The sequence below is a fragment of the Balaenoptera ricei genome, chromosome 15 (assembly GCF_028023285.1).
Source record: "Balaenoptera ricei isolate mBalRic1 chromosome 15, mBalRic1.hap2, whole genome shotgun sequence".
Lineage (NCBI taxonomy): Eukaryota > Metazoa > Chordata > Mammalia > Artiodactyla > Balaenopteridae > Balaenoptera > Balaenoptera ricei.
In genome coordinates, this window is record NC_082653.1 from 49,740,297 (window position 1) to 49,752,796 (window position 12,500).

Consider the following 12,500-nt stretch of genomic DNA (forward strand, 5'->3'; position numbering starts at 1 on the left):
TCCTAATTTGCAGATAATAAAGAACCTTGTTGGGAGGAAGACCTAACTTACCACCCGTGTGAACCCACAGAGCAGCTCGCCTGAGGTGGTATAAGAGGAAATTTGAACAGAAAAAATACCATGGTTCAGGATAAGAAAGATTAAATATTACAGATAAAATGATAGTCACTCCCAAGTTAACCTAGTAGTTTACTGTTCTTCCTGCCAAAATTTCAGTGGGCTTAAAAGTTCCCTCTGGAGGGAAAAATAAGAATACTGAATAGATTTTTAAGTGGCTATTGGAAGGCCGGTCTGTCTGATGTGTGAACACAGCCCCAAACTATTGTAATTACGGTAGGGTGCTGGACCGAGGCCAGCAGGTCAGGGAAGAGAGCGGTCCTAACTAGACTGCATCTCACCTGCACTTCAGGGCGGGGAGGGGACAGGTCAAGGCAGTGATCCTGGGCAGGATGTTTAAGGTTTGGAAGGGTCTGCTCAGCCCCTGTGAAAATGTCAGGTGTGTATCAATTAGAGTTAACGTAAAAAGAAATCAAACCCTAGAAAATAGGAAAGATGGCCGAAATTAGTACTGATCAACTCAGGTGGCAGGGGGCTGTGACTCCGAGGTTGCAGGGAGAAAATCACGAAGGGCGGGGCGCTGGGCCACACGGCCAGCCGTGTAGCACGCGGACAGGCCCCAAAGAGAGCACAGCCACACCGGGTGGCCTGCGGGTGATGTGACACCTGAGCGGCGAATTGCTTCATTCTTCAACTCTGAAGAGTCAGAAACGGGAACACGCTTTTGGTTTTTCATTTTCCTGAACGTGCCCCACGTGCTTTCCCCCGTTTTCCCACGGTTGGTGGGCCCTCGAGATGGATGCAGGCCCCTATCCGCCGCTGCCCTCCCACCCCCCCCCCCCCCCCCCCCCCCGTCTCCGTGGAGATCCCCCCAGGGCAGGGCTTCTCAGGCTTTGACGTGCAGGGTCTTGTTAAGATAAAGACTCAGTGGTTCCCAGCGGGGCCCGAGATGCTGCATTTCTAAGCAGCTCCCCGGAGATGCCGGTGCTGTTGCAGGGATGGTCAGGGCCCCGAGTCTGCTGGGGGTGGGGGCAGGGGCAGGAAGGGGAGGTGGGCTCTTTCTGTAAGGGCTTGGCTTCGAGCAGCTTTGCAGCTGCGCCTGTGAAGGACCGCTTCCCGAGGGCACAGTGAGCCTGTCGCTCTGACTTCCCCCGCATTCCCCGCTGAGCCACGTCCGCCACAGCCATGGTGGTTGAGGGTACGAGGACGGGTGTGGATGGGCGGCTCGGCTTTTCCCGTGGCTCATGGAACCAGCTCACACTTCCCTTGCGATCACAGCTTGTTTGTGGAGCTCAGGGTCCAGTTCATCTGACTCACATCGAGCTTTTTGCCCCTGTGGCCGCATTACCCAGTGAGAAGCAGGCCGCGTTCCCTTCACTTAGTTACACCTCGTGTTCCGCCTTCCTCCCTTGACCTGAAAGGCTGAGGTCACCCCAGCTGCCTGCCCTTGACCTCCTTGCCTGCCAGCCGGAACTCAGTCGGTTTGGGGGCCACCCACCCCATTTCTTCAGGGCCATGGGTACCCCCTCGAGGGAACTGTGGACAGATCCCCGCTGGCTGACTGGCCCTGGGCATCCAGAAACTCGGGGGCCTGGAGGTGTGAATGCCTTGGGGGGTGAGGTGTCCTGATAATCATGCTGCGGGGATGGGGGAGATGGTTGGGGAGGGGGTCTGCATCGCTGGTGTGGAGCAGGCCAGGAAGAGAGCTTGGGGGAGGGGACCTGGACTCGGGCAGGGGAGGGTCTAGGGCCACGAGATTTAACCGTTGGCACCAGAGAGCTAGGTTCTGGGGCTGCGCTGATCAGTACAGGAGCTGCTGGTCACGTGGGGCCAGTTAACATTCAAATCAATCAAAAGTCAGTGAAAACAGCACTCAAGGTCTCAGTAGTTCCACAGGGCCAGTGGCTGCCCGTTTGGACAGTGCAGATGAAGACCATCTCCATCAGCACAGAAGGTTCTACTGGACAAAGCTTTTCTAAACAAGAGCCATCGGGAGTGAGGGGGCCTCTTGGGTCACCTTGCAGGAGGCCCCGTGAAAATGGACTTGTCTTTGCAGCCCTGTGGTGGCGTCAGGAGTTCCTCCGTCTTTATTCTGTCTGTGTCCTGAGTGGGGTGGGAGGGAGCTCCCCGTTGTCCCACACATCACAGAAGCCGTGAGTGAGCTCCCAGAGCCTGTGGCTGGCCCACACATGTGGCACGTCAGCAGCAAGACCAGCCCTGGAGCTGGGGTGGCTCCCTCAGTTGTCCAGGCCTTACCTGACACCTGGTTGTCCCGGCAGGGCCTCCGCTGACAGGAGCCCCAGAGGAGATCGGGCACAGGACACACTTCCACAGGCCCGAGTTGGAGCTATTCCGGAACTTCTGATCTGATCTTCCTACAGGAGCAAATCGAGACTGTGTGACAGGTTTTCACCCCTTGTCCCTGACCAGACTTGACAGTGAACACCCACCTTCCTAATCCTTTTTAAAATTTATTGTGTAAATGTGTACTTGCAGCAAACAAAATTCAAACAGTATGGAAGCGTGGAAGGAAAGAATTGAGAGTCTTCCTCTCCACTCCATCGCAGCCACCACCCACCTCCTGGGGGGCCCCGGAGATGCCCCGCCCATCACACGGCACACGCAGCGGCCTGCGCTGCAGAGACGGACTTGCCTCCTTCGTTCCTCAGCGCGCCCCAGGGCTGCCGCTTTCAGCTGCATCACAGCCCACGGCGTGACCATAACGTCATTTATTTAAATGCCATGAAGCAGTGTGCCGTTCTTTTGCTGCTAAAATTAATGCTGCAGTGGCGTATGTGTATCACTGGGTGAGTATCTCTGTAACGTGAATTCCTAGGTAGGTAATTGCTAAGTCAGAAGGCAGGTGCATTCTTAATTTAGGAAGACAAGCTCTATCTGCCTTACCCTCCGGAGGCCTGGCGCAGCGGACGGTTCCCGCGGTGATGGGCCCACGCGAGCGCCACCCCTCCAACCTGACCTCGGCTCACGTGGCTCCGTGGAGATGGTGGCGATTTCAGGGCCGTCAGGAGCCCAGGTGTGGACTACGAGAAAACACTTGGTTTTGAAACAGAAGCACGGATTCTTTTCCCAGTGTCTAGAGAAGAGGGGACTCACGGAATCATAACGAAGTGGAAACTTCCAGAACTGAAGCTTCCAAGTCGGCGGCACTGTCCAGGCCTCCGCTGATTTGTTCTCCGAGAGCCACCGCGGCAAGTATTCGTGTTCATCAGGAAAGCACGCTTCTTGCCCAGGAAGTGAGTGGACATGGGGGTGGTTTGGGGCCGTCTCGGCAGGGCCGTTCCTCAGCTCCTGGAAGGGAGTCCACGCAAACACAGTGCGAGCCAGGCCTGGGGAACTGGATACCCAGACTTGGGCCGGACAGGAGGCACCTTCTGGAAACTGAGTTGGGCCCGAGCCCTGGGACTCGTGCTGCCACGGGGGCTTGGTTTGCGGGCATCACTGCCGAGCGAGGCTGAGGCCGGGCGGCCCTCCTCTTGGACTCTGTGCCTGGCATCATGCCAGACCCTGGCCCTTAACGCGGACGTGGGCCATCTACCGGGGACCAGAGGCCATCATGTCAGGGCCCAGCCAGCCCCCAGGAGGTGGAGGTACCCTCAGACCGGCCCGCACGACCCCACGACGGCTGAGTCCGATGCACTCACAGGTCCACGGGGCAGAAGGGCCATCTTTGCGGGGAGGACTGTGGGTGAATTTTATTTTCTTCCCTTCACCCTTCTGCATTTTCCAGTTTTTCTGTAACACGTATTCTTGTTAATGGAAGAGAAACCAAAACTCCATTATTTGTGAGTTGAAGAAACAGGCCCTCCTTGTACCAAAGTGGAGGTGCCACCCCTTCGGGCGCCACGAGGGAGCCCAGCCCTGACCTCAGGGCCCCGAGCGTCCTCTGAGCCGCAGAGAGAACTCCTGCTCCTTCGGGGGCGCAGGTTGAGGAGGGGAAGTGGCCAGTGCTTCTTGGGCTGCCCCAGCCCCTGGGCACCCAGCAGGTGGTGGTGGTGACTGAGGTCAGACGAGAGATAAAGGTAGTTGCTGCATCCGGGACCTGGCAGCGTCCTAGGGGTGTCAGCTCCGTGCTGTGAGAGGCCTCCTGCCGCTGCTGGACCCCGGGAGATGCAGGAATAGGGTCATGTTCTGTAACGTAACAGGGCAGGGGCCGGACCCACCAGGAGACCTTCATTCGGGGTGTCTGTAGCCCACAGGGCCTCATCTTGAGCCGTGTGACTGGACAGTAGCTGTACCCCTGCCTCCTGCTGTCCCACCGCCCCCCCATCCTTTGTGCCCCGCGGGCTGCTGTGCCTGAGGCCGGGGTCCCGGGGAATGGGCCCCACTGCGCTCCAGCCTGGTGTGTGGGGAGGGGGTCTTTCTGTGCATTTATCCCCCAACTTCCTTTAAGGTGGGTTTGTATTTTTACCTGTTTTAGGATAGCAGAAACCAAAGCTCAGCTCTGTTTCAAGACTTCCCAGAAGGGAGAGTTGGGACCCCGGGCCTGGGTCTCCATCTGCACCCGCCCAGGCTCGGCCACCAGCAGCTGCCCCCCCCGCGCAGGCCGAGGCACAGAGGGGGTGTGTGGAGATTACGTTTGAGCCTCTCTTTTGAACTTAACTTAGTTTCTCAGGGTCTGAAGCTCTGAAGAAAACTGCAGAGCTCATGAGCTTTTTTCACTTTCTGTGTAAGTTCTTCAAACTCAACTTTTCCCTTTCTTCTTTTTGAAAGAACAAAACATCCCCTGGGGAAGCGAGTCTGGTGTCACGTCTCAGAGAAGCTGGTGGAAGACATTCTTCCAGGGCTCTCCGTTCAGTCCTGTCAAATGGGGTGGCGCTGTGGCTCCCATCACTGCCAGGGCAGGAGGCCCGAGGTTGTACGTTCCCCGTCCTTCCTGCAGGCAGTAGGTCAGACCTCCTGGTCCCCTCAGGCCCGAGGAAGGAGCTTGCGCAAAGGCCCTCCAGGGGTTGTATTTCTTTAAGAAATACTGTGATGTGTTCTTTTTTCAGATTTAAAATTGATTTTGTTAAAATTTGGGGGGAAAAGCAAAAGTATAAAGGGAAAAATACAGTCATTCAATTTATAGGATTTTTTAAAAACTCCATTAGACATCATTATGTGTACAATCTCCCAGTTTGTCAAGAGATTATTTTTTTCTCCAACCAAATGAAAAGGCCTGATTCAAAGGTCCCAAGTAGGGTTGCTCTTGACATTATTTGTCCTTTTCTCCAGTGCACTTAAAACGCCATTGCCAGGGTCCAGTGCAGCCGCTGATCTGAGGCCTGCACCCTGTCGGGAGGCAGAAGCCCTGGGCAGTGCTGGGCTTCAGCCTGAGCCGGGCTTGGGGTCGGCCGCGTGTGTGCTGCCCTTGACCGCCATGGTGCAGACCAGCAGCTTGTGAGGGCGGCAGGAGCTGCAGCTGCGTCTCTTGACGCATTTGGTGGATCTTCCATCGAGGGCCTCGAAGGGTTGCTTTCCCGAAGGCTCAGGAGGACCCTTCACGGCCACTGTCCGTGAACGTGCAACTGGGGGGGTGGCCCAGGTTCCTTGTTTCTGGACACGGTGGCCGCCCTCTGGACTTGGGGTCAGCGGGAGTTGGGGGCTTGGCTCTGTTTCTGAATCTGACGATTGCTTAGGAAGTGCTGGGCTTCCAGGAGGCGCAGGGGCCCTTCCTGGGGCCCTGGTCTTTGACCTGAGTTTGGCTCAGGTGATTGGGGATGTCCTGGGGGGCTTCCCGAGGCTGGGGTCTGGCTTCCTGTTGGGGGGAGCATGCAGGTCCCCCACCCACACTGTTGGGGTGACGCCCCTGCAAGGTCCCGAGCTAGCAGCTGCCATTCGGCCTGCACCTGTGTGTGTGAGCAGAGGCCTTCAGACCGGTCTGGACGTTCCCTGGGACGTGAGCGTCTTTGCCGTTGGAGTTCTCCTCCGGCCTCCAGGACCCCACCCGTGTCTGCTGTCAGAGCCCTGGATTGTCACCGCCACCCCGCTTCCTGAGTACGCTCAGCCCTGGCCCTGGGCTCCTCCCTGACCTGCCTCCAGCCTTGGCCCCCAGGTGTCCTCAAGTGCAAACGTTGCTCACTCCCTGGCACTGCTCCTTTGCCCACGAGGTGAAGCCCGGATCCCTGGGATCCACGCCAGCGCCACCTGCCTCTGCTCCACCAGCCTCGGGTCATCCCTGCCACTCCCTCCCCTTCCGGAAGCCCTGGCCCCGCCTGCTCTCCGCCTGGTAGTGTTTGGCGCAAGCATCTCCTGCGTTAAAAGCCTCGCCGGCAATGCCGTGGCTGCTTCCCCAGGTGCCCTGTGGCTCTGCTGCCTGATTCCGTGTCCGGGGTCTCCTCCCCTCTCCTAGCTGGGAGTCCCACAGGCCTTTCCAGGATTTTGCAGACTGCAGGGTACACAGTAGGTGCATGCTTCATGTCTGGAGACCATCTGCACAGGGCTGCCGGGCATCTGCAGCAGCAGCTGGAGTGGAGCTGGAGCTCTTGACGCCCGTGCCAGGGCCTGGCAGTAACTCCCTCGATCACAGCTGTGTGCACGCAGTTCCTGCAGCTGTTCTGACGCCTCCTGGTCGCTTGACTGAGCCGGGCATGAGCAGGCAGGGCTTCCAGGGCCCGGACCTGGAGGGGCTGCTGCTGAAACAGCGCCAAGTCCCCGGTGGCTGAGACCCCACGGTCGATGGTGAGAGGGGGAGACTCCTAAGCCCTTTTTGCAGGACAGGTTTAATTTGGGGTGATTAAGCCTCCCGGCGTGGTCACAAAAGGGAGCGTAGTTTTGGAATTTGAGGCACATTATCCAAGCGCTGAGTGCTTCGCAGCCCAGAGCCCAGGGAGGCAGAGGGCCCCTCGTTTCCCTAAACGCGCTGCCTGCTTGACCTCGTGTGCAAAGACAGTGGTGCGAGCAGGGGCCTTGGGCCCCAGCGCTCTGCTCCCGGGGGCGTGGGCGCCAGCTGGGGGTGCAGAGGAAGGCAGAGTTGCTTCACCCCCTGCCTCCCCACCCAAGTTCCTCACTGGGGCGCTGTCCGCCCAAGGAGGGGTCAGGGTGTGTGGTGCTCCTGGCCCTGTTGATCGGTTCTGCCGTGCTTTACCCTGTGCCCAGCACATTGCCGTTGCCCGCATTTCACAGACGAGGAAACAGGCTCAGAGAGGTGAAGCCACTTGCCCAAGGATGCACAGGTGGGAGGGAGCTGAGCCGAGATTCAAGCCCAGACCACCTGGCTCCAGGGGCCTTACTCTGACCAGGGTGCCCACAGCCCAAGGACAGGGATGACCTGCAGGCCGGAAATGGCCCGTGGATGTGTTCAGCTCCGTGGTGGTTTTATTTATTTTTCACTGAGTTAGCTGTCAGCACTAAAGGTCAGGAGATGGCACACAGCAATCTCGTTTCTAGCTCTCCTCGATGCGTCCGCAGCTCTGCGGGTTCTGACCTGGACCCCGTGGGAGCTGTCGCCCGGAGGGAAAGGACCATGGCCAAGGCCACCCGCTCAGGGGAGGCTGCCCCGTCCCTGCAGGGCCCAGCGCTTGGGGTGTTCGCGGCGTCCCTGGCCAGGCAGGAGCCCGGGTTACTCCAGAGCAGTGAGACGCCGGCCCTGCCCGGCCACCGTGCCCTTCTGCTGCCTGGTTCCTCCCCAAGGCGTCCGGGCCCGTCCGTACCTGGAATTTCAGACTCACCAACGTGGGCGAAGCCTTGGCTGCTCCCGTCTCACGGGAGTTCACTGCCACGTGGTCTTTGTGAAGCCTGTGGCTTCACAGAATAGATGTTGAGTCTCTGACAAATTTCTCTTAGGGCCTTAAGATTCGACAACCCCAAGGATTATTTCTAGCCTTCGAGCCTTTGCCGGGGGACACGTTAGTCCTCTGTGTATGGGTCAGCGGGCCCGCCTCGTGGGCCCTGAAACCCAGAAATAAATGCCACTCACACGAGGCCCAGAGTTCTGGTTCCCAGTACTTTGCTTTCTTTCAGTTTTACTTCCCCTGATTTGGGGAGAATAAAGATGGCACCGTTCTTACCTTAATGAAAACATGTAAAGTCATATCTCTCTAAAAATAATTCTGAAGTGTTTGTATGGGAATGGAGAAGGCCGTGGAAGTTTCTGTGGGGGGTGGGCAAGGAGAGTTAACGTTCTGCTGTTACATAGCTTTGGGGTGTTCCACTTGTTACAAGTTTTTGTGACTTTGTTCACTAGAACATCTAATACAATTTAGTATAATTACATGAGAAAGTTGTAACAAACGTGTGTTAGAATGACACTCCCAGAATACTCTCAGGAACGTTCTGTGCACAGGGCCCTCCTGGAGGGAATGCATTTGTGAGACCACTGGGGTAGTGGCCGTGAAGGATGCGGCGTTCCATAGGGAAGTGTAGCTGTGTCATCCAGGTCTGTGTCCCCTCCCCCGGTCGGGCGCTCTGGGGCCTAGGCGGATGGTCACTCTGGGGCCTCTGCAGGGACCGGGCTGCCAGGGCTTCAGCAGGCGGTGCTTTGGGGCCCCAGGGCTGGAAAGGAGTAGCCAGCCTGCCCCACAGAAATACACTGTGAGCCACACTAAAATGAGAGACACATGGAATTCATTTTAATATGTTTCATTTAACCCAGTTACCCAAAATGCTATCATTTCAATATGCAATCAATATAAAAAAATTATTGCAGATATTTTGCATTCTTTTGTTTTTCTATACCAAGTTTTCAGAATCTGATGTGTGCTCCCCTGGGAGCCACCCCAGTTCCCACCACCAGCCACATGGCAGGTGCCTGGCAGCCGGCATGGCTGGGGGCAGCGTGTGGGGCAGCGCAGGAACAGGCCTCTGTGATTCCGGAGAGGAAAACATCTGAGTGGCCAGCTTCAGAGAGGCCATCCTGCCCAGTCTGACTCCGGCCGACCTCCCTCTTCTGAAAAACCCTGGCAGAAACGTCGGTCTGCAGGCCGACGGGGCAGAGCAGGAAGCCCAGAGACCAGAATGCTGACCGTGAGGTTTTCGTCCGAGTGGTTCCTTCTCTTTTGGCTTAGCTGTACTTGAATTGTCTCTAGGGTGCAGAAGTTTACCGTTAAAGTTATTTTACGTACATATTTCAGTGAAAAGAATGAAGGCTGAAGGGGGCCTCCCCCCACCTCCCAGTTTTCATGACACCCTCAAGCTCCTAGGCCTTTAATGTCAGCGTGGTTATTTTTACTCCCGAGCTTCGCGGGATAGAAAGTTCTAAAATGAAGGTGCTCGTAGCAACCAGCTCGCCCACGTGCCACGTCCCCTTTATTAGGGGATCCTGCTAAGTGCTTTGACTTGTAATGAAAATATTGTGACTAGGGAGTGAAAATATTGTGACAAGCCAGAGAATTTCAGGTTGCCATGGAAACCTTCCCCTGGCTGTCCTCAGTGAGGTGGGCTTGGCTGCAGGTGCCGCTGCAGGCGGCCGCTTGGCTTTGTTTCAGCTTGTTTGGGGCCCTGTCGTTCCGCAGCTCGTGGGCAGTTTGGGGCCTCAGCACAAGGAGCTGCCAGACGGGGCGTCTCTGTTCGCCCTTTCGTGTCTTTGGGGCTGTGTGAGGGGCTGCGTGAGAGTGAAGCTTTCGTGGGGGCGTCGGGCGTCCAGGAGTGACAGCTGGCTGTTGGCACATGGCTCTGTGTCCTCCAGCAGGTCATGCGCTAATGGACCGGCGAGCAGGCAGTCCTGTTCTGGACGAACCCAGCCATCCCTGTCCTGAAACCTGCCTTAAGCTTCATCCAGGGAGAGCTGGAAATAGAGGGTCTGAACCAGGACGTCGGGGAGGCGGCCTCCTGCTCCCCGATGGCGGGGCTTTGTCTTGGCAGGGGCGTGAGCCTCGCTGGGTGGCGCGCAGCCACAGCTGGCCCAGGCAGTTTGCTGGGAAAAGAAGGAAGGAAAAAAGCACCTATGGGAAAGTATGCCTTGCCCAAGTCTGCTCACTTTGATGATGAAAAAGTAGGGGGACATCTCCTCCAACCCAGGAATACTCAGCCTTCCTTTCCTGGGGACCTTCCCCGCTGCTGTTTTTGAACAGGACCTGAGACCCCAGGGCGGGCTCGCTGCACTCGGCCCGCGGACCCTGGGCAGCCGGACAGAGGCCTCGGCTCTGACTGGCCTCTGCCGCTCTGGGGTGTGACGGGCTTGGTGGCTGGTGCCCGAGTGTGAGTCACTGCCCCTTCCCTTCTGCGCAGGGCCCCCAGAGACCGACAGCCCGCTCTGCCTCCCCTACAAGACGCTGGTCTCCACGGTCGGAAGCATGGTGTTCAGTGAGGGCGAGGCCCAGCGGCTCATCGAGATCCTGTCTGAGAAAGCAGGTGTCGTCCAGGACACGTGGCATAAGGTGCGCCCTCCCCCTACCCCAGGGGCCAGTGAGTGGCAGTGGTTTCCTGGTCTTGGGCCCCGGCCTCCCCTGGGTGGTGCCCCGCAGGCTGGCCGCACCCGCCTTGACAAGCTGCACGGAGTGTTCCTGGAACACCTCCGCTTGCCTCTCGGCAGAACTCTGTCCCCCTCCCCAGGTCGCGCTGCGTGAATCACCTGCAGATGCTTCTGCTTCAGCTGCAGCCCAGCCGCTGCAGCAGGAGGGCTGTTAAGGGCCGGGGTGGGGCGTCTGGGGGGCCAGGAGCTGGGCCCCGCTGGTTTGTGGCCGGAGCTCGGGCTCGGGAAGGAGGGTGTTTGTCCCTCTGGTTTCTCTCTGTCTGGTGCTTATGGCCACAAGCTGCCCCCAGGAGGTGCCGCGGGGCGTGTTTGTTCCTTAAACAGCTGGAATTGTAGGTAACTTTGCTGGAGGATTTTGTGGCACCTCAGTGGTGAGAGATGTTGGGAGTGTCCTGAGGCCACTGGGGTCACCACCCCCCCGCCCCAGCCCTTGCTGAGTGGTGACGGGTCCTGCGGTTACAGGAGCTCCTTGCTCAGTGAGTGTTGGGCCGTCTCCTGGGCCTGAAGTGGCCAGAGGTCAAGGTGGCCACTCCCCTCCAACAAGAGAGGCCTGAACTCAGCTCAGGCCACTGTCCCCAGGTACCTACCCCCCACCCCCACCCTGCACCCGGGCCTCCACGCTTCAGCTGGCAGCTTGCAGGCCGCCTCCAGCAGCTGAGGGATGGGCACCAAGCCAGAGACGATGGCCAATGGCCCCCAGCAGGCCGGGAAGAGGCCCTGGCCACCATCGACCTGGGTTAGGGAAGCACCATGCTCCCACAACTACCCCAGGGGTCCGGAGCTTTGGGCCCGAGGCCTGGCCGACCGGGCGGCAGAGGCGGGGGCCGCCCCCAGAAGTGTGTGCCGTCGGGATGGCGCCGCTCCCGCACCGTCAGCCCGCCGCTCTGCTTTTGGGTCGGGGTCTGATGGTCGGGGTGAGTCTCAAGCCAGGCGTCTGCCCACCCCCATTAACGCGGCTCTGTGGGCATCTCTAGGCCACTCAGAAGGGTGACCCCGTGGCGATTCTGAAACGCCAGCTGGAAGAGAAGGAGAAGCTGCTGGCCACGGAGCAGGAGGACGCGGCCGCCGCCAAGAGCAAACTGAGGGAGCTCAACAAGGTAGGGCCGGCGCCGGGTCGGCCCGGGGGCTGTGGCTGCGTGAGGACCCCTGCACAGCGGGGTCCCTCTCGGGACTGGGAACACACGGGTGGGAGGGGACAGTCGGCTCCGTGGTTGTGGCCCCGTCTTTTTAGGGTGATGCCCTGAGAGGAGGGTGGGCACAGTGGGTCCCAGGGTCTTTTCTTGAGAATTGGAGCAGAAAGCCGTGGGGAGGGCTTAGCGGGGCTGCTGCCCCTTCCCCGCTGTCTGGGGAGCGGTCCCGTGGTGGTTCAGCACGTGACACGTATGTACCCAGTGAACACTGGTCTCGAGGGCCCGTGCTGCCCCGACGGGCTGGGGGCCTCGTTCAGGAGGGGGCGGCACGCGGCCGCTCCTTGTGAGGAGGAGGTCCGGGTCCCCTGCAGCGGGGCTGGTCCCTCCCCGTCTAAGCTGCCCTTCCCAGCATCGCGCCCCGCATGGCCCTCGCCCTCCCCTCCTCCTCCGCGGGCCAGCAGGTGCAGGGAGGCGGCCAGGGCCTCGGAACGTCCCACACGTCTGGGCGCCTGCGTCGCTCGCTTATGAGGCGTCAGAGTTTGTCCCGAGCGACGGCCGTGGCTCCAGGCCACACGGGAAGGTTTGTTCAGTGGGGGACGGACGGGCGGCGGGAGCGGAAGACGAGGCTTTGCCGTGGTCGCTGCTGGTCCGGCTCCGCCCGGAGGCGGAAGGGGAAGGCCGGTCTCCGAGGCCTCCCCTAGGGCGGCCTCCTGCCCGGTGGGCTTCGTCCTCTCTCTCGGGAGTGTCCCTCGCGGCCTCGGGTTGCTGGTTGGATGCAGGGCGGCCGGAGCCACTCACCCTGCTCCCAAGAGCCGCCTGCGCTTCCCTGCCCGCCCGGCTGCTGGCGCGTCGCAGGCCAGGAGCCTCTGCACCGTGGAAGTGGGCCGTGAGTCACCGGCCTCCTG

The 12,500-nt window shown here is 59.3% G+C and overlaps 1 protein-coding gene across 3 annotated transcripts in view; it reads left to right on the forward strand.

Annotated features, from left to right (window-relative positions):
* RRBP1 (ribosome binding protein 1) overlaps positions 1 to 12,500 on the forward strand; it is a 58,775-nt gene that overhangs the window by 24,714 nt on the left and 21,561 nt on the right. For all 3 annotated transcript variants that reach the window (XM_059898135.1, XM_059898134.1, XM_059898133.1), the window contains exons 3-4: positions 10,222 to 10,370; positions 11,440 to 11,562. In XM_059898135.1, the coding sequence (XP_059754118.1) occupies positions 10,222 to 10,370; positions 11,440 to 11,562 (272 nt within the window). The remainder of the gene's footprint in view (positions 1 to 10,221; positions 10,371 to 11,439; positions 11,563 to 12,500) is intronic.